This window comes from Hyperolius riggenbachi, chromosome 8, assembly GCF_040937935.1.
Source record: "Hyperolius riggenbachi isolate aHypRig1 chromosome 8, aHypRig1.pri, whole genome shotgun sequence".
NCBI lineage: Eukaryota > Metazoa > Chordata > Amphibia > Anura > Hyperoliidae > Hyperolius > Hyperolius riggenbachi.
Genome location: NC_090653.1, coordinates 32,550,723 through 32,577,895, shown reverse-complemented (window position 1 = coordinate 32,577,895; position 27,173 = coordinate 32,550,723). Strand labels below are relative to the sequence as shown.

The window sequence follows — 27,173 nt, the reverse complement described above, 5'->3', positions numbered from 1 at the left end:
GTGTATAAATACAATATCTTCACTTTGGTGGTTCTTGTAAGCAATTGTTACACATATCTCCAAATGCAGGTTCTTCTACCAGTTCCTGCTGGGCAATGAGAGGTCGGTGGCTCAGGAAATTCAGGATGAGTATGTGGAGACCATGAGTAAGGTCTACCTGTCCTACTTCAAGTCCTACACCAGCCGGCTCATGAAGGTGCAGGTGAGAGGGGGTGTCAGTAAATGGCCGATGTGCCAGGGAGAAGGGGGTGCCAGCAAATGACTGATGGGTTCTGGTGAGAGCGGGGTGTGGGAAATGGTTGACAGGTGCAGGTGAGAGCGGGGGTGTGGGAAATGACTGATGGGTCCTGATGTGAACAGGGTATGGGAAATGACTGACAGGTGCAGATGAGAGCAGAGTATGGGAAATGACTGACAGGTGCAGATGAGGGCAAAGGATGGGAAATGACTGACAGGTGCAGTTGAGAGTGGAGTATGGGAAATTACTGACAGGTGCAGATGAGAGCAGAGTATGGGAAATGACTGGCAGGTGCAGATGAGAGCGGAATATGGGAAATGACTGGCAGGTGAGAGCAAAGTGCAGGAAATTACTGACTGGGGCAGGTGAGAAAGGGTGTGGGAAATGACTGTTGGGTCCATGTGATGGCAGGGTGTCGGAAATGACTGACAGGTACAGGTGAGAGCGGAGTGTGGGAAATGACTGACTGATGCAGTCAGGGTGGGAAATGACTGATGGATGTGGGTGAGGGTTGGGAAATGACAGGTGCAGGTGTGAGCAGAATGTGTGAGAAATTGCTGACAGGTGCAGATGAGAGCGGAGTGTGTGAAATTGCTGACAGGTGCTGGTAAAAGAAGAGTGTTGGAAATGAATGACAGGTGCAAGCTGGGTGTGGTAAATGGTTGACAGGTGGAGGTGAAAGTGGGGTGTGGGAAATGGCTGACAGTTGCAGACAGATGAGAGTGGAGTGTGGGAAATTATTGATGGGTGCAGGTGAGAGTGGGATGTGGGAAATGACTGACAGGTGCAAGTGAGAGCAGAGTGTGGGAAATGACTGACAGATGCAGGTTAGAGTCAGGTGAGAAAGGGTGTGGGAAATGACTGTTGGGTGCATGTGATGGCAGGGTGTCGGAAATGACTGACAGGTACAGGTGAGAGCGGAGTGTGGGAAATGACTGACTGATGCAGTCAGGGTGGGAAAATGACTGATGGATGTGGGTGAGGGGTGGGAAATGACAGGTGCAGGTGTGAGCAGAATGTGTGAGAAATTGCTGACAGGTGCAGATGAGAGCGGAGTGTGTGAAATTGCTGACAGGTGCTGGTAAAAGAAGAGTGTTGGAAATGAATGACAGGTGCAAGCTGGGTGTGGTAAATGGTTGACAGGTGGAGGTGAAAGTGGGGTGTGGGAAATCGCTGACAGTTGCAGACAGATGAGAGTGGAGTGTGGGAAATTATTGATGGGTGCAGGTGAGAGCGGGATGTGGGAAATGACTGACAGGTGCAGGTGAGAGCAGAGTGTGGGAAATGACTGACAGATGCAGATTAGAGTCAGGTGTGGGAAGAGAAACAGCTAAAGTGTTGTAAACAGGAGTATTTTACATGCAGTAGTAGAATTTGTAATTCTTTAGACCACCATGTGGGTCATCTGCTCCTGTTACTCTGCATAGCCAGAGAGTGACACCATTATTCACAGCCTGCAGTTCTGTAACTTCCTGTATCAGCTCCAGCTTCCTACAGCATGGAGAGTAAAGCATCACTCCGCCAGTGACTTTCTTCCTTACTTGACCCCTTGTATTTTTTGTTGTTATTTTCATCACCGTTATTGTTGCCTCATGTCTATCCTCTTCCTTCTTTTCCATTCTATTCTAGTATGAAGAAGTAGCAGAGAAAGATGACTTAATGGGGATTGAAGACACTGCCAAGAAAGATATCCTGACATTTCTGCATAGAGTCTGCAGCCTGCTTGTGTGTTTTCTGAACCTGTATACGGCCTACTAGTTCATCACTCTCTAGTCTAGACAGAATTTATGCCCATGTGCAGGGAAATCATAAGAATATGGAGGGCAGAGACGGTCAGTGAGATGCTAACGAATTTTAGCATGCATGTAAATTTAGTTGCAAATTGTATGCAGCTCGGAATTTTGTCAGTTCCAAGCTTCAAATAACCTGCATTAAATGCACATGCAAGCCGAACTTGAAGGCCCCGTTTACATTTTCTTTTTTGCGATGCTTCTGCCGCATCCTATCGCATCCAATCCTACCGACAATCATATGAATCTGCGGCAGAGTGCGGTGACAGGGTCATATGCATAGCGCCGCCCCCTGTTCAGTGATGTACTACCTGCTGGGCAGGTGTGAGAAAACGCGGAAAAGCCGCCGCGGGTGCTCAGAGCAAGGCGGCTGTTTCCGCGTCCAATGCGGCGGATTCCGCATCTGACGCGGCGGTTTGCACGCATAGGCCTACATCTGTCAGCATGGCTGAACGCGGAGAAACCGCCACATGCTCAGATAGCGGTGCAGCTGGTTCCGCGCCCTGCACAGCGGATACATTGCAACACATGTCTGGTGTGGCTGGGACTGATAGTCCACACAGATTCAGAAGGATGCGCGCGCGTAGAGAGGCAAAACTTTTATGACAGCCAGAAGGGTGTCAGCTGACCAAGCCGGTCAGCTGACAATTCAACCATTTCTGATTGGTCCAGCACTTAGGGGAGGCGCTGGAGAGCACTATAGTATATATACTGGGTGCTGGTCATTTCTCTGGTGTCTGCCGTTGCGATCACTACGTGGTAGCACTCAGACCTTTTTGTCAGTATCTGTGTATTGTTATTCTGTTATACTTCAGACTAGTTCCAGGGTGTTGATGATCAAGGAGCTCACACCCAAGACTAGGGAACTGTATTACCATTCTGTTATACTTCAGACTTGTTCCAGGGTGTTGATGATCAATGAACTCACACCCAAGACTAGGGAACTGTATTACCATTCTGTTATACTTCAGACTAGTTCCAGGGTGTTGATGATCAAGGAACTCACACCCAAGACTAGGGAACTGTATTACCACTCTGTTATATATCAGACTACGGTAGTTCCAGGGTGTTGATGATCACGGAGCTCACACCTAGGACTAGGCATTGTTATTATCTGTTATGACTTCCTGCTTTCCTGACCACTCTCTTGATCTCTGATTTGGTACTTCGCTATATCTGATACTCTGTTGCTGAACTCTGCTTGTCTTTGGATTCCGCATCTGTCTCCTGTCTCTGTATCTGATCTGTCTGTCTGTTGCCGACCTGGCCTGTCCGACCTCGAGAACTATCTCCCCTGTTTAGAGATAGTTCACAGATCTGTCAGTGACACTTCACCATTGGTGTCACTCACACTCTGGTCCTTCCCACTCTAAGCCTGACTCCTCCCCTTGGGGAGCCTCAGGCCATTGGAAGGAGCTTGTTCTTGGGCAGTATCTCTTACTGCCTGGCACCCTCGACACGGGTGCTCTCCTCAAAGTATTACTGTTGCACCAAACACTCATATTACTCAGGTGTCCAGAGGTTAGAGATATATCTGATTATCGGTGATACTGCAGATCATTAATAATCGGGTATATATCTGTATTCTCGGTGATACTGCAGATCACCGGTAATCAGATCCTCTCTGTGTTACACCGATCGTTACAGCAGGAAGTGCATCACTGGGATCACTGTCGGTCTATGCAGGCGCACTCCATCGCTTGCACTTCATCAGTCGACCATAGACTTGCATTACCCCGTGTGGTAAGTGCAGTGCCTGCGGTAAAACCCTGCAGCCCAAAAAGTGTGCAAGGCTCCATTGCTTTAGCGGCCCCTTGTGGTAAAAAGGGTAATGCAGGTTTATTCTCAGCGACCAACTCTACATCCTGAGCTGCTGTTGTGTCGGACATGATGTTGTACTTTTTATCCAACATGATGGTCATTTAAATTTGAAACTGACCGCAGCAAATTCTTTTAGAGATTAGCTATATATATATATGAATGTAAACACAGAAGCAAAGACCTGGACAGAATACCTTTTCACGAAGCAACTATGGGTGGGAAACTCCACTGCAGCTTGCTTACTCTTCTCCATGAATGCAGCTGCTGGACAGATTATTGGGCCTTGAGAATGTGATTCTCAAAGCAGGAAGAATAAGGGCCCCTACCTTGTTTTTTTAGTTTTATCTATTGCTCTCATAATTTTTTTGTACAGTAGCTACCGTATTTACAAATGAATATATTGTGCTTCTGGAGCTGGCACAACTCTCTTCACGTGAATGTTCATGTTCTCCTTAACCTGGACACGCTTCTTCTCGAAGCCGACGTTACGCAGTAAGAACACCGTGTTTACTGTGGGGAACAGAGCTGCCATCATCAGCCCAACAGAGCTGGAGGGTCCAATCCTGGTGCCACACACAGCACAGAAGAGCGATGTCAGGGTAAGAGCAGTTCCTCATGGGCGGGGCATCGGTTGTGTCTTCAAGTAGTACCAATCAATAAACTTAGTATTATTAGAAAACGTTCCAACTGTGCTAAAGTTAAGATTTGTAGGAGAGAATAATTCTCAGCTGGAGATGCAAGGTGATAGCTGGAGATGCTATCACCTTGCCTGTGTGTTATGTTACAAACAGAATATGGCTGCTCTCATTGTATCACAGGAATAAATAATCATAAACGGTTGAAGCTATTTGCAGCTAGATTTGCTGTGTAAACTATTTAAACTTTTTAGATAAGATATATAGACAAGTTACTTGTTATAGTTAGTTTTTCATCTCTGATCCGCTTTAAAGACCGCTTTCTATTTGATCTTCTTTTTGACTTTGTAGCTACACAATTAAATATGAATAAATCCCCTGGCTAGTAGGAGAGGGCAGAACAACAGGTAACTGATAAGTCAACAGCCTGCTTTTAATAAATGTAGACCGCTGTGTCCAACTTTCTAAAGCCTGGTTGGCTGACCGTGGGCCCTCCCCCTCACAGACTCTGACAGGAAACTGTGCATGCATTTCATGATGTAATATTAAGACTAATGCAGGTGTTTTCTGGCCTGTGGATAAAAGACGGTACATTATCTATGGAACACATCAATGGATTAAATGGTGATTTCTTTCATTTTATTTATGTATTTTTTTTCTAACTAAAAATAGGTTGTGCATAAATTTTATAGTACAATTAAAGGCTTAAAGTGGATCCGAGATGAACTTTTACTCATTGCATGATTGTGTTCCTTTCCTATTGTTTATAGGGCATTCCTCAAGCCAAATACTTTTTTGTTTTTGTTTTAATACTCTAATTTCCTATAAACTAAACAAGCCACGCCCACAGGTTTTCAGAGAGCCAAGGCACTTTCAGACATTAGCAAGGGTTCAGTCTGGGCAGGAGGAGGAGGAGGTATTACTAGCCAGAGATTTCAGAGGCAGAGGGGAGGAGGAAGGAGGAGGGGGATTAGGTTTTTTTCACACGCTGAGTGCTGAAAATGCAGATAAGCCTGTCTCTGTGTAATGTTTACAAACAACATGGCTGCTGTCATTGTATCACAGGAAGAAATAATCATATTCTATGATATATAGACAAGTTACTTGTTATAGTTAGTTTTTCATCTCGGATCCGCCTTAATTGATACCATGGCTATTGTGTTATTGGTGTTTTCCTGGAATCTGGTGGCGGATGGTGTATTTCTTATTTGTGTTTGTGAAAGGTGTTTGATAACTGATGATGATTGCTGATCTTCCCTCATCTCACCGCCCCGTCCTCTCTGCAGTACCCGTTTGAGTCCCTGTTCCGCAGCCAGCACTACGCCCTCCTGGATAACAGCTGCCGAGAGTTCCTCTTCCTGTCGGAATTCTTCTTAGTGAGTGGATCGGCGGCCCAGGACCTCTTCAACACGGTGATGGGGAAAACCTTATCCATGTTCCTGGTGAGACCTGGGGGTAGGGTTGGGGGGACAAGGTGACAGGTCCGCTCTGAGTTCCAGATTACTAACAGCCTTTGTTTCTGCACCTGACAGAAGCACATTGACTCCTACGTGTCGGACTGCTATGACAGCATCGCCATCTTCCTGTGTATACATATCGTGCTGCGCTTCAGAGGCATCGCCCAGAGGAGAGACATCCCCGCCATAGACAAGTGAGTCTACCATGTTGTATGTCATGTCTGACCAATGGGCTTACTCTGCAGGATAGAGAGTCGTGTGCAGATTACAGGATCTCCGCCAACCAATCAAAATGTGTCGTTCACTTGGCTAGTTTGTGTTTAGTTACAGTTCTCTGCACGTAATAATTTCACATCTGGAGAACAGGCAAGCTTACTTTGTAAATCCACTTATATTTTAACACAAACCTGTATTATGGATGTGCAAAATAAGATAAAGTGGGATTATACTCCCAAAGTTAACATTTCAGTAACTACTCTTAGTTACATAAAAGAACATTTAAAGAGACACTGAAGCGAAAAAAAATATATGATATAATTAATTGGTTGTGTAGTACGGATAATTACTAGAACATTAGGAGCACAGAAAATATTCTCATAATTTTATTTTCAGTTATATCGGTTTTTTTTTATAACATTGCATTATTCTCTAATATATTTGCAGTTTACACCCTGCACTCAGCATTTTAAATAGTTTTACAGAGCAGGCTACTGAACTCTTGAACTGTTCTCTGCAGAGAAAAAGAAAATACAGTGCCAGACACTTGAGATAATAAGCTTCAAAAGACAGAGCTCTCTGCGACTTAGAAAGTCGTGGAGCTCAATGGCTCTTTTGCATAGATAACAACTGGAGTTTCTTAACTCTTCCTGTACTGGAAACAATATTAGACTTATGTCTCTGCTGTTAATATTTTATTTCTTAGCTTTACTACACATACAAATCATTATATCATATATTTTTTTTCTCTTCAGTGTCTCTTTAACCACTTAATGACAAGCTGACTTATAAAAACGTCCTGCTAGAGCCTCTTAATGGCTCCAGGACGTTTTTATAAGTCAGACAGTGCTGCTGCCGCTGTGCGCGTGCACGTGTGCGCTCCCGCGGGTGCACGTGCATTCCTGTGCACATGAAAATAGTGAGAAGAAAAAAACACCAAAGAAAAAATACACCTTTATTTCCAAATACTATATTGTCACCATACTTTGTACTAGGGACATAATTAAAATGTTGTGATACCCAGGACAAATATGCAGATAAAATGTGTGGGTTTTATGTACAGTAGCAGTATTTATATTAAAAGTATAGGGGATGAAATTGGAGAAATAGTGTATTTTTTTCATTTTTTCCTTGTTCTTCTCTTTAAAATGCATGGAAAATAAAGTAATTACTGACAACAAATATCAACCCCAAAAAGCCCAATTGGTGGTGAAAAAAACAAGATACAGATCATTTCATTGTGATTAGTAGTGATTAAGCTATTGGCAAATGAAAGGGATGAGCACTGAAAGGTGAAAATCGCTCTTGTCCGTTAGGGTAAAAACAACTAGGGGGTGAAGTGGTTAAAAGCATTTCCAAGCATCCCCTTTGAGTAAAATCCTTTATTTTCACTGCAGAGAGCAGTAGAAGCTTGCTTATCTCTGGTCATCAGCAATCTCCCTGTGTTTGTGTCTTCACTCCGCCCCCTCCCTCTGCTGAATAGGCACATCGCCCCTAGCAACCAGGGCTGTGGAGATCAGGGCTGTGGAGTCGGAGTCGGGGCAATTTTGGGCACCCGGAGTCGGAGTCGTGGTTTCAGAAACTGAGGAGTCAGAGTCGGGAGTCGGAGTCGCATGATTTTTGTACAAAATCCACAGCCCTGTTAAGTATTAGACTAAGGAGTCGGAGTCAAGGAGTCAGAGTCTGAGCAATTTTGGGTACTCGGAGTTGGAGTCGTGGTTTCAGAAAAGGAGGAGTCGGAGTCGGGAGACAGAGTCGGAAGATTTTTGTACCGACTCCTGGTGGAGATGGTGCATCCCATTACGACTCCAGGTACCAAAATTGCTCCGACTCCTCTAGTCTGACTCCTTAGTCTAATTTTTGCAAAGGCTATGGATTTGGTACAAAAATACAACTCCTCAGTTTATTGAAACCACCGACTCCGACTCCAGGTCCTCAAAATTGCTCCGACTCCTCGACTCCGACAGCCCTGCTAGCAACAGCTGAGTAAGTGTACTAGGCCACATTGCCTTTCATTGTTGTTGCGTTACCCTGCGGTAAAATAGGGTAGCACAACACACACTTGCAATTCAAGTGTAAAAGGGGCCTCAATTGCTCGACAAGTGCGCAGTTTAGTCTCCTGTCTGAAAGGGGCCTTAGTGCAGCAGGAAGTGACAGGCACAATTTACCGCCCAGCCTTACAGTGTACCAGTGACGCCATAAAAGAAAGATTCGATACTCACCCGGGGCTTCCTCCAGCCCCATAAGCACCTCCGAGTCCCTCGCTGTCCTTCCAAGTGGCTCTGTTCAGCCGCATTGAGCCCCAGTAACTGGCTCAGTCGCGTCAGTCGTGGTCTTCTGCTCATGCATGGAGGTCCGCACATGTGCCGAAGTCCCGAATGACGCAACTTAGCCAGTTACCGGGGCTGATTGCGGATTAACGGACGCACTCTGGAGGACGGCGAGGGACTCGGCGGCGCTTACGGGGCTGGAGGAAGCCCCGAGTGAGTATCAAATCTTTCTTTTATGGCGTCTCTGGTTTCCTTCAAGTCTCACTTCACAATTGCAGTTTCACCATAAGAGATTATTATTACAAAGGACAGTCTGTAGAAGTGATGGCTAGAGTTTAAAGAGGTGCTGTAGTGACATATAGCGGAAAGCAGTAAATTATTCAGGATACCCATTTTTACGTTCAATAATCTGGTTTCAGCATTAGAAACCCTTCCTATATCTATATATTGCTGTATATTGGTATGTAGCCCCGCCTACTCAGTAATGCTTAGCCCAGTCTGTGTAGCTATGTGGAATTCTCCTTCCAGAGTATTCTGGGAGACTAGGCATTATTTTCACTGGCTTCGGAACACTCAGTAAACAAACATTCCACAGAGATGCGCCTGACAGGACTAAAGATGTCACCACCAGTGATAAATCTCAGAATGTAAAGCAGGGTGAGGAAAGATTTTACAATGCACAAGCACTGACTAAATCATTTATTTATAAATAAAAAAGTTATTTTATTTATTATGTTGTTTCCACTACAGTTTCCCTTTGAAGTCTGTGATGTGTATGTTATATACAGTAGTAGAAGTGGCTATTATATACTCACCTTCATGGGGTGGCAGATGGTGATTCTTGTATGTGTTTGTGACGCGCAGGTATTGGGAAGCTCTGCTGGACATGCTGTGGCCGCGCTTCCAGTATATCCTGGAGTTAAATATTCAGAGTATCCGCAACACAGATCCGCAGAGGCTGGGCAACCTGGACACGAGGCCGCACTATGTAAGGAGCTCATGTACTTTAATTAAACTCCCAATTAAACTACTGAAATGTTGCTTCTAATACCAATCATGTTAATAGGTGTAAATTATTTTAGGACATGAACATTTTAAAGCGGACCTGAACTCAGAATGTCCTCTCTGCTCTAAAAGATGTGCAACAGAATAATATCATTTAAAGGGGCACTATGGCAAAAAATTGTAAAATTTAATATATGTGTAAACATATCCAAATAAGAAGTAAGTTTTTTCCAGAGTAAAATGAGCTATACAGGGAGTGCAGAATTATTAGGCAAATGAGTATTTTGACCACATCATCCTCTTTATGCACGTTGTCTTACTCCAAGCTGTATAGGCTCGAAAGCCTACTACGGATTAAGCATGTTAGGTGATGTGCATCTCTGTAATGAGAAGGGGTGTGGTCTAATGACATCAACACCCTATATCAGGTGTGAGTAATTATTCGGCAACTTCCTTTCCTTTGGCAAAATGGGTCAAAAGAAGGACTTGACAGGCTCAGAAAAGTCAAAAATAGTGAGATATCTTGCAGAGGGATGCAGCACTCTTAAAATTGCAAAGCTTCAGAAGCGTGATCGTCGAACAATCAAGCGTTTCATTCAAAATAGTCAGTAGGGTTGCAAGAAGCGTGTGGAAAAACCAAGGCGCAAAATAACTGCCCATGAACTGAGAAAAGTCAAGCGTGCAGCTGCCAAGATGCCACTTGCCACCAGTTTGGCCATATTTCAGAGCTGCAACATCACTGGAGTGCCCAAAAGCACAAGGTGTGCAATACTCAGAGACATGGCCAAGGTGAGAAAGGCTGAAAGACAACCACCACTGAACAAGACACACAAGCTGAAACGTCAAGACTGGGCCAAGAAATATCTCAAGACTGATTTTTCTAAGGTTTTATGGACTGATGAAATGAGATTGAGTCTTGATGGGCCAGATGGATGGGCCCGTGGCTGGATTGGTAAAGGGCAGAGAGCTCCAGTCCGACTCAGATGCCAGCAAGGTGGAGGTGGAGTACTGGTTCGGGCTGGTATCATCAAAGATGAGCTTGTGGGGCCTTTTCGGGTTGAGGATGGAGTCAAGCTCAACTCCCAGTCCTACTGCCAGTTTCTGGAAGACACCTTCTTCAAGCAGTGGTAGGTGAACAGAGGCGCCAGAAGGATAAAAGTACATAAAATTTTTAAAAAATTGCTGGGAGGAAGTGGTGGACTCACCTCCGTTAAAGCAGACACCAAGGACTGTAAATATACAGATATACACATTTATTGAAAATACCCCAAAGATGCAACGCGTTTCGCGGGCACAGCCCACTTCTTCAGGCAATAAGCAGGGGATAAACAACAGCAATTCAGTTATAGCAAGCAGTGGTACAGGAAGAAGTCTGCATCGTTCAAGAAAAACATGATTTTCATGCAGGACAATGCTCCATCACACGCGTCCAAGTACTCCATAGCGTGGCTGGCAAGAAAGGGTATAAAAGAAGAAAAACTAATGACATGGCCTTCTTGTTCACCAGATCTGAACCCCATTGAGAACCTGTGGTCCATCATAAAATGTGAGATTTACAAGGAGGGAAAACAGTACACCTTTCTGAACAGTGTCTGGGAGGCTGTGGTTGCTGCTGCACGCAATGTTGATGGTGAACAGATCAAAACACTGACAGAATCCATGGATGGCAGGCTTTTGAGTGTACTTGCAAAGAAAGGTGGCTATATTGGTCACTGATTTGTTTTTGTTTTGTTTTTGAATGTCAGAAATGTATATTTGTGAATGTTGAGATGTTATATTGGTTTCACTGGTAAAAATAAATAATTGAAATGGGTATATATTTGTTTTGTGTTAAGTTGCCTAATAATTATGCACAGTAATAGTCACCTGCACACACAGATATCCCCCTAAAATAGCTAAAACTAAATACAAACTAAAAACTACTTTCAACAATATTCAGCTTTGATATTAATGAGTTTTTTGGGTTCATTGAGAACATGGTTGTTGTTCAATAATACAATTATTCCTCAAAAATACAACTTGCCTAATAATTCTGCACTCCCTGTAAATTACTTTTCTCTTATGTCGCTGTCACTTACAGTAGGTAGTAGAAATCTGACAGAAGTGACAGATTTGGACTAGTCCATCTCTTCATAGGGAATTCTCAGGGATTTATTTATTTTCAAAAGCTCTTAGTGAATGGTGCTCTGTCCAGCTGTCAAAAAACTGTGTAGTGAGCAGGCAAGCTGGCCAGCACCATTGTTTAAATCCTTTTTAGGAAATATCTTTATAAGGAATAAAAGCCTATGAAGAGATGGACTAGTCCAAAACCTGTCACTTCTGTCAGATTTCTACTACCTACTGTAAGTGACAGCAACATAGGAGAAAAGTAATTTATGGCTCATTTTACTCTGGAAAAATCGTACTTCTTATTTGTCTATGTTTGCACATATTTTAAAATGTACAATATTTCGCCATAGTGTCCCTTTAAAGAAAAACATTTTTTTCTTACAGCTGATACAAATCCTGCAATAAATCTGCTGTGTGTCTACTTCTTGCTTTCATGGAAGCGGATATATTGTTAACATCCTGTGTTTACCAATTAGCTGCTTTGCAATGGCAGTCAGCTGACACAGCTGAGTAATCATATTAAAACGTGATTAGACGCAGATGAGGGGGAATTAGGCTAAATTCTCTCTGTTTTCCTTCTGCCCAGTGTAGCTCTGCTTGCCTATAGCTGTGTGCCTATCCATACAGACTTAGGACCTCTCATACCTCCCGCTTCCTGTTACCAAACTGAGGTCTTACAATGGCTCAGCACATACTTCCTGTGACTACATATCCCACTTCCTTATGCTCATGGGAAATGTAATCTGGCAACCTTTGTTTTGTTCTTATTACTTTAGGTGTCACATGGTCACACCTGATTGACCTGTAAACCAGCTAAATCGAAAGAGGAGAGAAAGTAAGCTGTTTTGCAGTGGCAGCACATTTAGCCCATGAAATATGAATTCTGTCCACTACTTTTTTCTTGTGTAAAATGTTTATGTTCACTTATCAACCTCCTTGTTAGTAAATATTCCCTTGTTCAGATTTGAGTATAATTAGACTTAAAGGTGTATCCGAGGCGACATGTGACATGATGAGATAAACGTGTATGTACAGTGCAAAACATATTAACAAACAGGCTGTTTTACTTTCTCTATTCTGCTGCCTGAAAGAGTTAATTTCTAGGCATGGAAGTCTCAACTTGTGTGTCAGGAATATAGTTAACGTCACTGATAAGCAAAGTACAGCCATAAAAGTTTTCCTGGCATAATACAACTTCTGATTGCAAAGGGAGATAAAATACATGAGATTTTAACCTTTTTCTAACTCTGGGGCACTTATTAGTCTGGTATTGAAGCAACAAACCATTTAAAGTGGATCCGAGATAAACTTTTACTCATTGCATAATTGTGTTCCTTTCATATCGTTTATAGGGGATTCCTCAAGCCAAATAATTTTTTTTTAATACTTTAATTCCCTATAAACTAAACAAGCCTCGCCCACAGCTTCTCCAGAGAGCCTTGGCACTCTCAGACTCATGTAGCAAGGGCTTATGGGAGCTCAGTCTGGGCAGGAGGAGGAGGAGGTTACTAGCCATTGATTTCAGTGGCAGAGGGGAGGAGGGAGGAGGAGAGGGGACTGAATTTACACACAGGCAAGCTGATAGCATCTCCAGCCCTCAGCCTGTTACAATGTGACAAACAGAACATGGCTGCCCTCATTGTATCACAGGAATAAATAATCATAAACATTTGAAGCTGTTTGCAGATAGATATGCTGTGTAAACCATCTAAACCTTAGATAAGATATATACACAAGTTACTTGTTATAGTTAGTTTTCCATCTCGGATCCGCTTTAATCTACTGTGTAAATGTTTGAATATAAAATAAAACCATGGGACCTCGAAAAAAAAGTATTTTTTAGGAGTAGAAGCATAAATACAATTGTTTATCTCAGTTTATTTTAACCTCGAGTTTACTTTAGAGAATTATAGTCTAGCTCAGCCTTTCTCAACTTTTGTAACCTGGAGGAACCTTGCAAACAATTTTTTGATCTCGAGGAATCCCTGCATTTATTTAGCAGGAGGCGTGGTCTGTAAAAGTAGGCGCGGCTCTTTCTTTCCCTACCCTCATTACACTGCCACTCATTATACTGCACTCCTTATCATAGTGCTTTTTATTAATGAGCTCATTATTATTCTGACCCCCAAGTTAGTGCTTATTTTTACAGTACCCCATTACCATGTGCTCTGTTATCCTTCTCCCACGATGGGGGAAAATGCCAAGGAACCCCTGCAGAGCACTCAAGGAACCCTGGTTGAGAAAGCCTGCTCTAGCATGACGTACATCAGGAACCTAAGCATGGTGCTGGTCTATTAGTCATTATGTACATCAGGAACCTGTCTGCTGTCAGCACTGGTGATCTCATTGATTAAATAATTGACTGAAGTTTTACACATACAGATGTGTTTCTGTACAGACTGTATGTAACGTATGTCATGTTTCTCTTCACAGATAACGCGTCGTTATGCAGAGTTTTCATCAGCCATCGTTAGCATTAATCAAACATTCCCAAACGAGAAGACCAACGTGCTCCTGGGACAGCTGCAGGTAACTGTGTGCTACTGTTGTGTGTGCAATGTAACGTCCTTTCCGGACCTGTCATGTGGGCAAAGTAATGTCATTTCCGGACCTGTCATGTGGGCAAAGTAATGTCCTTTCCGGACCTGTCATGTGGGCAAAGTAATGTCATTTCCAGACCTGTCATGTGGGCAAAGTAATGTCATGTCCAGAACTGCTGTGTGAGCAAAGTAACGTCATTTTCAGACCTGTCGTGTGTGCAGTGTAACATCATTCGGGACCTGTCGTGTGTGTGTGATGTAACGTCATTTCCGGACCTGTGTTGTCCAATGTAATGTCATTTCCGGACCTGTCTTGTGTGCAATGTAACATCATTTCCAGACCTGTCGTGTGTGCAATGTAACATAATTTCCGGACCTGTCGTGTGTGCAATGTAACATAATTTCCGGACCTGTCGTGTGTGCAATGTAACATAATTTCCGGACCTGTCGTGTGTGCAATGTAACATAATTTCCGGACCTGTCGTGTGTGCAATGTAACGTCATTTCCAGACCTGTCGTGTGTGCAATGTAACATAATTTCCGGACCTGTCGTGTGTGCAATGTAACATAATTTCCGGACCTGTCGTGTGTGCAATGTAACGTCATTTCCAGACCTGTCGTGTGTGCAATGTAACATAATTTCCGGACCTGTCGTGTGCGCAATGTAACGTCATTTCCAGACCTGTCGTGTGTGCAATGTAACGTCATTTCCAGACCTGTCGTGTGTGCAATGTAACATAATTTCCGGACCTGTCGTGTGTGCAATGTAACGTAATTTCCGGACCTGGCATGTGTGTGCAATATAACATCATTTCCGGACCTGTCACGTGTGCAATGTAACGTAATTTCCGGACCTGTCGTGTGTGCAATGTAACGTCATTTCCGGCCCTGTTGTGCATGTGCAATATAACATCATTTCCGGACCTGTCGTGTGTGCAATGTAACGTCATTTCTGGGCCTGTTGTGTATGTGCAGTGTAAGATCATTTCTGGAGCCTGTCATGTTTCCATCAGACTAATGCCATACAAAAAAGTTTGTACTTGTGCTGCTATTGCCATCCTATGCAGTTGCTAATAAATGCGGTACGGGTAAATTTATCTTCCCAAAGGGCAGAGTTCCTCTTTAGCTGTTGCACTGGTGGTGAACTGGCCCTCTGTGTGATAACAACGTCTCAGCAGCCAGACAGCAGGGAGTCACTGTGTTTTTGGTGTCTCGTGTTTAGGTGGAGGTGGAGAATTTTGTCTTAAGAATGGCGGCAGAGTTCTCGTCACGGAAGGAGCAGCTGATTTTCCTGATTAATAACTACGACATGATGCTGGGTGTCCTCATGGTGAGTGCTGCGGGGTTAGCACGGTTTGCTGCTGTGTGCGTCCTGCAGAACGCCATTATTCACTCTCTGTATCGTCCTTCCTCCCAGGAGCGAGCGTCATCAGACAGCAAGGAGGTGGAGAGCTTCCAACAGCTGCTCACCGCTCGCACACAGGTCAGTGCCTAATAATTATTACTGAAGTGGGAGGGATATGGAGGCGGCCATATTTATTTCCTTTTCAGCAATACCAGTTTCCTGACTATACTGCAGATCCTCTGCCTCTTATACTTCTAGCCATAGACCATGAACAAGCATGCAGCAGATCAGGTGTTTCTGACATTATTGTCACATCTGATAAGATTAGCTGCATGCACGTTTCTGGTGTTATTCAGACACTACTGCAGCTAAATAGATCAGCAGCGCAGGGCCGGGCAGCACCTGCGCAGTCAGCCGCGACCACCTGGACCAGGAAGTAAGTTCGGGGGGGTCAGTAGGCAGTACTAATGGGGGACAGAGTAGGACGGGGGAGCAGTGGGCATGAGGAGAGCCCACTAAACATGCCCCCGTTTTTAATTTAATTTTGCGCTAAGGTATCCTTTAAGGCCTGCTTGAATGACTTGAAGGTGGGGGTGAGCCTGATAGGTGAGAAAGGGAGTTCCATAAAGTAGGGGCTGCTCTGGACAAGTCCTGGAGCCTTGCAAGTGATCAGGTGATGCGAGAGGTGGACACAATAATATACTCCACCCTTAAATAGACACTGTAACAATAAAAACGGCCCCTGGGGGGTACTCACCTCGGGAGGGGGAAGTCTCCGGATCCTAATGAGGCTTCCCCCGTCCTCCTCTGTCCCACGGGGGTCTCGCTGCAGCCCTCTGAACAGCGGCCCGATGGACCCGACAGCCTGCTCAATATTTACCTTTCCTGTCTCCAGCGGGGGCGCTGTTGCGGCTCTTCTGACGGAGATAGGCGGAAATAGCCAATCTCAGTCGGGTCTGCTCTACTGCGCAGGAGACTTGCGCCAGCGCAGTATAGCGGCCCGACGGAGATCGGCTATTTCCGCCTATCTCCGTGCGGAGAGCCGATACTGCGCCTGCGCTGGAGCCCGGGAGATAAATATTTACATCCTCGCTGTTCCAGAGGGGATTTTCTCCGCCGCCGTGGGTCACAGGAGGACGGGGGAAGCCTCACTAGGATCCGGAGGCTTCCCCCACCCGAGGTGAGAACCCCCCACGGGATTTTTTTAGTTACAGTTCCTCTTTAAGTCTGCTTCCATGATTTATTACGCTGTTGCTTAGTTTTTAGAGCAGAGAGGAAGTTCTGAGTTCAGGTTCACTTTAAATCTCTCTATCTGGAGTGATGAATGTCTCTTGTATGGCTGTAGCCTGGTTATCCCGTCCATAGCCCCAGCATCACTCTCTGCCTTCTCTGATCCTCATCTAGGAGTTTATAGAAGAGATCCTGGCTCCGTCCTTTGGTGGGATGATCTCCTTTGTGAAGGAATCGGAATCTCTCATTGAGAAGGGGCAGCAGGATCGCCTGAAGAGCGAGGAAGGTGAGCAGCACTGACACTGGCACAGCTCTGTCATATATACATACATGAGCGTTACTGCAGCAGTGTGCAGCCCTCTTCCCTCCCCCACTGCACCCACGTGTCCATCATATATACATACATGAGCGTTACTGCAGCAGTGTGCAGCCCTCTTCCCTCTCTCCACTGCACCCACGTGTCCATCATATATACATACATGAGTGTTACTGCAGCAGTGTGCAGCCCTCTTCCCTCCCCCACTGCACCCACGTGTCCATCATATATACATACATGAGCGTTACTGCAGCAGTGTCCTCTTCCCTCTCCCCCACTGCACCCACGTGTCCATCATATATACATACATGAGTGTTACTGCAGCAGTGTGCAGACCTCTTCCCTCTCTCCACTGCACCCACGTGTCCATCATATATACATACATGAGAGTTACTGCAGCAGTGTGCAGACCTCTTCCCTCTCCCCACTGCACCCGTGTGTCCATCATATATACATACATGAGTGTTACTACAGCAGTGTGCAGCCCTCTTCCCTCTCTCCACTGCACCCACGTGTCCATCATATATACATACATGAGAGTTACTGCAGCAGTGTGCAGACCTCTTCCCTCTCCCTACTGCACTGACGTGTCCATCATATATACATACATGAGTTACTGCAGCAGTGTGCAGACCTCTTCCCTCTCCCCACTGCACCCACGTGTCCATCATATATACATGCATCAGCGTTACTGCAGCAGTGTGCAGACCTCTTCCCTCTCCCTAATGCACCCACGTGTCCATCATATATACATACATGAGCGTTACTGCAGCAGTGTGCAGACTTCTTCCCTCTCCCTACTGCACCCACGTGTCCATCATATATACATACATGAGCGTTACTGCAGCAGTGTGCAGCCCTCTTCCCTCTCCCTACTGCACCCACGTGTCCATCATATATACATACATGAGTGTTACTGCATCAGTGTGCAGACCTCTTCCCTCTCCTTACTGCACCCACGTGTCCATCATATATACATACATGAGTGTTACTGCAGCAGTGTGCAGCCCTCTTCCCTCCCCCACTGCACCCACGTGTCCATCATATATACATACATGAGCGTTACTGCAGCAGTGTCCTCTTCCCTCTCCCCCACTGCACCCACGTGTCCATCATATATACATACATGAGTGTTACTGCAGCAGTGTGCAGACCTCTTCCCTCTCTCCACTGCACCCACGTGTCTATCATATATACATACATGAGAGTTACTGCAGCAGTGTGCAGACCTCTTCCCTCTCCCCACTGCACCCGTGTGTCCATCATATATACATACATGAGTGTTACTACAGCAGTGTGCAGCCCTCTTCCCTCTCTCCACTGCACCCACGTGTCCATCATATATACATACATGAGAGTTACTGCAGCAGTGTGCAGACCTCTTCCCTCTCCCTACTGCACTGACGTGTCCATCATATATACATACATGAGAGTTACTGCAGCAGTGTGCAGACCTCTTCCCTCTCCCTACTGCACTGACGTGTCCATCATATATACATACATGAGTTACTGCAGCAGTGTGCAGACCTCTTCCCTCTCCCCACTGCACCCACGTGTCCATCATATATACATGCATCAGCGTTACTGCAGCAGTGTGCAGACCTCTTCCCTCTCCCTAATGCACCCACGTGTCCATCATATATACATACATGAGCGTTACTGCAGCAGTGTGCAGACTTCTTCCCTCTCCCTACTGCACCCACGTGTCCATCATATATACATACATGAGCGTTACTGCAGCAGTGTGCAGCCCTCTTCCCTCTCCCTACTGCACCCACGTGTCCATCATATATACATACATGAGCGTTACTGCAGCAGTGTGCAGACCTCTTCCCTCTCCCTACTGCACCCACGTGTCCATCATATATACATGCATCAGCGTTACTGCAGCAGTGTGCAGACCTCTTCCCTCTCCCTAATGCACCCACGTGTCCATCATATATACATACATGAGCGTTACTGCAGCAGTGTGCAGCCCTCTTCCCTCTCCCTACTGCACCCACGTGTCCATCATATATACATACATGAGCGTTACTGCAGCAGTGTGCAGACCTCTTCCCTCTCCCTACTGCACTGACGTGTCCATCATATATACATACATGAGTGTTACTGCATCAGTGTGCAGACCTCTTCCTTCTCCCTACTGCACCCACGTGTCCATCATACATACATGCATGAGAGTTACTGCAGCAGTGTGCAGACCTCTTCCCTCTCCCCACTGCACCCACGTGTCCATCATATATACATACATGAGTGTTACTGCATCAGTGTGCAGACCTCTTCCTTCTCCCTACTGCACCCACGTGTCCATCACATATACATACATGAGCGTTACTGCAGCAGTGTGCAGACCTCTTCCCTCCCCGTACTGCACTGACGTGTCCATCATATATACATACATGAGAGTTACTCCAGCAGTGTGCAGACCTCTTCCCTCCCCGTACTGCACTGACGTGTCCATCATATATACATACATGAGAGTTACTCCAGCAGTGTGCAGACCTCTTCCCTCTCCCCACTGCACCCACGTGTCCATCATATATACATGCATGAGCGTGACTCATGTGACTGTAATATATGCATACATGTGTGGCTCCAGCAGTGCCACTTGTGACATATGTATATTTAGCAGGCCCCCTCCCCCTTTCTGCAGCAGTGCCACATGTGACATATGTATATTTAGCGGGCTCCTCCCCTCTCTGTGCAGCAGTACCACTTGTGTCCTATGCATATTTAGCAGGCCCCTCCCCTCTCTGTGCAGCAGTGCTACATGTGACATATATTTAGCAGGCCCCTCCCCTCTCTGCAGCAGTGCCACGTGTGTCCTATCTATATTAAGCGCTCCTCTCTGTGCAGCAGTGCCACACGTGTCCTATGTATATTTAGCGCTCCACTCTCCTTTGAGCAGTAGTACCACGCGTGTCTTATGTATGTTTAGCGCTCCTCTCTGTACAGCAGTACCACGCGTTTCCTATGTATATTTAGTGTTCCCCTCTGTGCAGCAGTGGCACACGCGTCCTATGTATATTTAGCGCTCCCCTCTCCTCTCTGTGCAGCAGTGCCACGCGACGTGTGTCCTATGTATATTTAGTGTTCCCCTCTGTGTAGCAGTGCCACGCGACGTGTGTCCTATGTATATTTAGCGCTCCCCTCTCCTCTCTGTGCAGCAGTGCCACGCGACGTGTGTCCTATGTATATTTAGCACTCCTATCTGTACAGCAGTGCCACATATATTTAGCGCTCCTCTCTGTGCAGCAGTGCTACGTGTGTCCTATGTATATTTAGCGCTCTCCTCTCTGTGCAGCAGTGCCATGCGTGTCCTATGTATATTTAGCGCTCCCCTTTGTACAGCAGTGCCACGCATGTCCTATGTATATTTAGCGCTCGCTCCCCTCTGTACAGCAGTGCCACGTGTGCCCTAAGTATGTTTAGCAATCCCCTCTGTACAGCAGTGCCATGCATGTCCTATGTATATTTAGCGCTCTCCTCTCTGTACAGCAGTGCCACGCGTGTCCTATGTATATTTAGCGCTCTCCTCTCTGTACAGCAGTGCCACGCGTGTCCTATGTATATTTAGCGCTCTCCTCTCTGTACAGCAGTGCCACGCATGTCCTATGTATATTTAGCGCTCTCCTCTCTGTACAGCAGTGCCACGCGTGTCCTATGTATATTTAGCGCTCTCCTCTCTGTTCAGCATTGCCACGCGTGTCCTATGTATATTTAGCGCTCTCCTCTCTGTACAGCAGTGCCACGCATGTCCTATGTATATTTAGCGCTCTCCTCTCTGTACAGCAGTGCCACGCGTGTCCTATGTATATTTAGCGCTCTCCTCTCTGTTCAGCATTGCCACGCGTGTCCTATGTATATTTAGCGCTCTCCTCTCTGTACAGCAGTGCCACGCATGTCCTATGTATATTTAGCGCTCTCCTCTCTGTACAGCAGTGCCACGCGTGTCCTATGTATATTTAGCGCTCTCCTCTCTGTACAGCAGTGCTATGCGTGTCCTATGTATATTTAGCGCTCTCCTCTCTGTACAGCAGTGCCATGCGTGTCCTATGTATATTTAGCGCTCCCCTTTGTACAGCAGTGCCACGCATGTCCTATGTATATTTAGCGCTCGCTCCCCTCTGTACAGCAGTGCCACGTGTGCCCTAAGTATGTTTAGCAATCCCCTCTGTACAGCAGTGCCATGCGTGTCCTATGTATATTTAGCGCTCTCCTCTCTGTACAGCAGTGCCACGCGTGTCCTATGTATATTTAGCGCTCTCCTCTCTGTACAGCAGTGCTATGGGTGTCCTATGTATATTTAGCGCTCTCCTCTCTGTACAGCAGTGCCACGCGTGTCCTATGTATATTTAGCGCTCTCCTCTCTGTACAGCAGTGCCACGCATGTCCTATGTATATTTAGCGCTCTCCTCTCTGTACAGCAGTGCCACGCGTGTCCTATGTATATTTAGCGCTCTCCTCTCTGTTCAGCATTGCCACGCGTGTCCTATGTATATTTAGCGCTCTCCTCTCTGTACAGCAGTGCCACGCATGTCCTATGTATATTTAGCGCTCTCCTCTCTGTACAGCAGTGCCACGCGTGTCCTATGTATATTTAGCGCTCTCCTCTCTGTACAGCAGTGCTATGCGTGTCCTATGTATATTTAGCGCTCTCCTCTCTGTACAGCAGTGCCATGCGTGTCCTATGTATATTTAGCGCTCTCCTCTCTGTACAGCAGTGCCACGCGACGTGTGTCCTATGTATATTTAGCGCTCTCCTCTCTGTACAGCAGTGCCATGCGTGTCCTATGTATATTTAGCGCTCTCCTCTCTGTACAGCAGTGCCACGCGTGTCCTATGTATATTTAGCGCTCTCCTCTCTGTACAGCAGTGCCACGCATGTCCTATGTATATTTAGCGCTCTCCTCTCTGTACAGCAGTGCCACGCATGTCCTATGTATATTTAGCGCTCTCCTCTCTGTACAGCAGTGCCATGGGTGTCCTATGTATATTTAGCGCTCTCCTCTCTGTACAGCAGTGCCACGCGTGTCCTATGTATATTTAGCGCTCTCCTCTCTGTACAGCAGTGCCACGCGTGTCCTATGTATATTTAGCGCTCTCCTCTCTGTACAGCAGTGCCACGCATGTCCTATGTATATTTAGCGCTCTCCTCTCTGTACAGCAGTGCCATGCGTGTCCTATGTATATTTAGCGCTCTCCTCTCTGTACAGCAGTGCCACGCGTGTCCTATGTATATTTAGCGCTCTCCTCTCTGTACAGCAGTGCCACGCATGTCCTATGTATATTTAGCGCTCTCCTCTCTGTACAGCAGTGCCACGCATGTCCTATGTATATTTAGCGCTCTCCTCTCTGTACAGCAGTGCCATGCGTGTCCTATGTATATTTAGCGCTCTCCTCTCTGTACAGCAGTGCCATGCGTGTCCTATGTATATTTAGCGCTCTCCTCTCTGTACAGCAGTGCCATGCGTGTCCTATGTATATTTAGCGCTCTCCTCTCTGTACAGCAGTGCCATGGGTGTCCTATGTATATTTAGCGCTCTCCTCTCTGTACAGCAGTGCCATGGGTGTCCTATGTATATTTAGCGCTCTCCTCTCTGTACAGCAGTGCCACGCGTGTCCTATGTATATTTAGTGCTCCCCTCTGTTCAGCATTGCCACGCGTGCCCTATGTATATTTAGCGCTCTCCTCTCTGTACAGCAGTGCCACGCATGTCCTATGTATATTTAGCGCTCTCCTCTCTGTACAGCAGTGCCACGCGTGTCCTATGTATATTTAGCGCTCTCCTCTCTGTACAGCAGTGCCACGCGTGTCCTATGTATATTTAGTGCTCCCCTCTGTACAGCAGTGCCACGTGTGTCCTAAGTATGTTTAGCAATCCCCTCTGTACAGCAGTGCCACGCATGTCCTATGTATATTTAGCGCTCTCCTCTCTGTACAGCAGTGCCACGCATGTCCTATGTATATTTAGCGCTCTCCTCTCTGTACAGCAGTGCCATGCGTGTCCTATGTATATTTAGCGCTCTCCTCTCTGTACAGCAGTGCCATGCGTGTCCTATGTATATTTAGCGCTCTCCTCTCTGTACAGCAGTGCCATGCGTGTCCTATGTATATTTAGCGCTCTCCTCTCTGTACAGCAGTGCCATGGGTGTCCTATGTATATTTAGCGCTCTCCTCTCTGTACAGCAGTGCCATGGGTGTCCTATGTATATTTAGCGCTCTCCTCTCTGTACAGCAGTGCCACGCGTGTCCTATGTATATTTAGCGCTCTCCTCTCTGTACAGCAGTGCCACGCGTGTCCTATGTATATTTAGCGCTCTCCTCTCTGTACAGCAGTGCCACGCGTGTCCTATGTATATTTAGCGCTCTCCTCTCTGTACAGCAGTGCCACGCGTGTCCTATGTATATTTAGCGCTTCTCTCTGTACAGCAGTTCCTATGTATATTTAGTGCTCCCCTCTCCTCTCTGTACAGCAGTGTTACGCGTGTCCTATGTATATTTAGCACTCCTCTCTGTGCAGCAGTGTTACGCGTGTCCTGTGTATATTTTGCGCTCACCTCTCCTTTCTATGCAGCACGAGTGGCTCAGCTGGTGCGAGGATTCTCCGCGACTTGGAAACAGGCTGTAGAGAATCTCAGCCAAGATGTCATGAGGTCATTCACAAACTTCAAAAACGGAACCAGCATCATACAGGTAAGAGAATTAAATACTAATATAGGAGAATGTAAGAATGTAAGATGCTGATGCATTGGAGGGATGGGTTGCCTTTTTTAGTGGACCTACTTAAAGAGACACTGAAGCGGAAAAAAAAATATGATATAGTGAATTGGTTGTGTACTATGAATAATTACTAGAAGATTAGCAGCAAAGAAAATATTCTCATACTTTTATTTTCAGGTATATAGTGTTTTTTCTAACATTGCATCATTCTATAATATGTGCAGATTACACAACACTCAGCATTCAAAATGAGTCTTTCAGAGCAGTCTGTGAACTAATGACCTCTCCTCTGGCAGAGAAAAAGAAAACAGTTGAGATAATAAAAGTCAGATAACAGCCCTCTCCACCACTTTCAAAGTCGTAGAGCTTAATGGCTTTTTTGCATAGAGATAACAACTGGAGTTTCTTAAATCTTCCTGTACTGGAACCAATTAGACTGATGTATCTGATCTTAATGTTTTATTTCTAAGCTGTACTACACATACAAATCATAATATCATAATTTTTTTTTGCTTCAGTATCTCTTTAATGCCATATACAGGTAGCCTTATGCTGGATACACACGGTGCGTTCCCGCACTCGATGCCCCGCTCGATTCCCGGCCACTCGATTATTTCTGAGCATTTTCGAACTCCTTTCGATTATTGTTAGGTCGATTCACATGTACAGTATACCAAATCGACCTAACAATCCATCAAAACGCGAATCGGACATGTCGAAAATAATCGAGCGGCCGGGAATCGGCGGGAATCGAGTGCAGGAACGCACCATGTGTACCCACCATTAGATAGACCGGAAATGTAAGATCTTAAAGGACCTCTGTCGTGAAAATCTTAAAATGTAAAATAAATGTAAACATATACAAATAAGTACGTTTCTTCCAGAATAAAATGTGCTATAAATTACTTTTCTCCTATGTTGCTGTCACTTATAATAAGAAGTAGAAATCTGACATTTCCAACAGATTTTGGACTAGCCCATCTTCTCATGGGGGTCTCAGGGTTTTATTTATAAAAGCACTTAGTGAATGGTAATTGCTCAGCCCAACTGCCAAAAAAAGTGTGCAGCGAGCAGGGAGGCTAGCCAGCATCTTTGTATTAATATTTTTCAGGAAGTGTCTTTATAAAGAATAAAGGCCATTCTGAGAATCCCCTATGGAGAGATGGACTAGGCTAGCCCAAAACCTGTCACTTCTGTCAAATTTCTACTACCTACTGTAAGTGACAGCAATGTAGGAGGAAAGTAATTTATGGCTCATTTTACTCTGGAAGAAATGTACTTCTTATTTGTATGGGTTTTAAATTTTAAGATTTTCACGACAGTTCCACTTTAAGCTGAATTTGTAAGTCGGAACGCTATTCCCCCCTCCTCCCCATTGCCTCAAATGCTCCCCTGTGCTCCATATTAGCCATCTTATCTACCCCATTATCCGTATTGACAGCTCTAGCTAGTGGCCAGCATTGGATTTTTCAGCAATTTGTGTTACAGTAGCTTGTCCATGGCGCTCTCTGCTCATGGCAGCTATACGATAGGTTACTGATTGTACTCCTATAATGGCAGATGTTCCGTGTAAAGAAGTTAAAGGACACCCGAAGTGACATGATGAGATAGACGTGTATGTACAGTGCCTAGCACACAAATAACTATGCTGTGTTCCTTTTTTTCTTTCTCTGCCTGAAATAGTTAAATATCAGGTATGTAAGTGACTGACTCATTCCTGACTCTGACATCAAGTGAGTACAATGTGACCCTCACTGATAAGAAATTCCAAATATAAAACACTTTCCTAGCAGAAAATGGCTTTTGTAGTCACTTCCTGTCTGAGTTGGGACTGAGTCAGCCACTTACATACCTGATATTTAACTCTTTCAGACAGAGAAAGAAAAAAAGGAACACAGCATAGTTATTTGTGTGCTAGGCACTGTACATACACGTCTATCTCATCATGTCACGTCACTTCGGGTACCCTTTAAAGTGGATACAAGACAAGTAGCAGTTCACATTTGTGCCATGGTTCATTATGTAATCCTATGCATTGTGTTCCTGCAGGGGGCGCTGACACAGCTGATCCAGTACTACCACCGATTCCACAAGATCCTCTCCCAGCCTCCTCTCCGCAACCTCCCCGTCTGTTCCGAGCTGATCAACCTGCATCACCTGATGGTGGAGCTGAAGAAGCACAAACCCAACTTCTGAGGAGCAGGCGATGATGTCATCACTAATGGACACATGATCACACTCTAGGTAGCGTCAATGGGGGTGGATCTAATGCTCCCTTTTATTGCATTAGGGTGGCCACTAATGATCCAATCTTACTATTTCTATGTAATATAAGGGAACTGCCTAAATTATCCATTCAATATATTCACTCAGTTTGCTCTTCTACTACACAGAAATGGTAAAATTGGATGAAAACATTGGATCATTAGTGGCCACCACTATAGTAGCAGTGAAATACTGGTACTGCCGGGAAATGATCAGGAAATGACATCATTGCATCTATTCCACCGCAAAGCATTAACCCTGCAAAGTCACACAGAAGCTAACTGGATTCTTAGAGGTGTGGCCTGGCATCTGTCACTCTGCACAAGTGGCCTCAGCACCTCCCAGAGAACCCGAGTCTGTTGTATTCATGTTACTTGTACAGTACAGATATTTCTTATATATTAAAATATTGGGCTTTTGCTGTGAGCTGGGCCAAAGAACTTCTTACCAGTTCACAGCGTCAAAAACTTCAAACTCTAAGAGACTACTCTCCAGCATGGCAGCCTTTTGTAATGAGGGGGCTGGGACCACAACATTACAGAGGGGCTGCTGGACTACTGCTGATGTGTGTAAAGTCTACACTAACATGCTGTAATGGGGATCTCATCTGTGCTGTGTGTCTTGTGTTCTGTCCTTCAGTTGTAATAAAGTCGCTTTATGGAGACATCGGACCTGACTTATTAATAATCACCGACTCAAAAAACATGCAAAATTTCACCACAGACTTGCTGCTGCTCTAGTTTGTCATGTTTGTCATCACATTAGATAAAAGCAACAGCAGCAGTAACTTGTGTGACATCATCCTGAAGTTGGCCACTAATGTTACAATTTTGCCACAACTAGGAGATAGGTCAAGTGAGAAAATATACTTTGAACAGATAATTTAGGTAGTCCCTCATATAACCATTTACAATAATTATGTATAAATGAATGTCAGTGTTTGCCCATTGTAAAATCTTTCCTCTCCCTGATTTACATTCTGACATTTATCACATGGTGACATTTTTACTGCTGGCAGGTGATGTCACTGGAAGGAGATTCTGCTTGTATTTTTGGCAGTTGGAAACAGCTGTTATTTCCCACAATGCAACAAGGCTCCCACAGTGTGATGTCAGGACCTCAGTGCTGTGAGGTGCTGACATCTCCCTCCCCCTCTCCCTCCCATAATCATCACTATTCTAACAAATACAGGCTTAAAAATATGTTCCTTCG

General features: G+C 45.3%; 1 protein-coding gene across 1 annotated transcript in view; it reads left to right on the top strand.

Annotated features, from left to right (window-relative positions):
- The window catches only part of VPS52 (VPS52 subunit of GARP complex), a 39,614-nt gene extending 12,989 nt beyond the window's left edge, over positions 1 to 26,625 (top strand). The window contains exons 9-20 of the mRNA XM_068250177.1: positions 70 to 202; positions 1,868 to 1,925; positions 4,315 to 4,448; positions 5,771 to 5,926; positions 6,017 to 6,135; positions 9,292 to 9,415; positions 13,975 to 14,070; positions 15,304 to 15,411; positions 15,499 to 15,564; positions 16,831 to 16,942; positions 23,551 to 23,669; positions 25,746 to 26,625. Of these exons, the coding sequence (XP_068106278.1) occupies positions 70 to 202; positions 1,868 to 1,925; positions 4,315 to 4,448; positions 5,771 to 5,926; positions 6,017 to 6,135; positions 9,292 to 9,415; positions 13,975 to 14,070; positions 15,304 to 15,411; positions 15,499 to 15,564; positions 16,831 to 16,942; positions 23,551 to 23,669; positions 25,746 to 25,892 (1,372 nt within the window). The 3' untranslated portion in view covers positions 25,893 to 26,625. The remainder of the gene's footprint in view (positions 1 to 69; positions 203 to 1,867; positions 1,926 to 4,314; positions 4,449 to 5,770; positions 5,927 to 6,016; positions 6,136 to 9,291; positions 9,416 to 13,974; positions 14,071 to 15,303; positions 15,412 to 15,498; positions 15,565 to 16,830; positions 16,943 to 23,550; positions 23,670 to 25,745) is intronic.
- Positions 26,626 to 27,173: the final 548 nt, after the last annotated feature.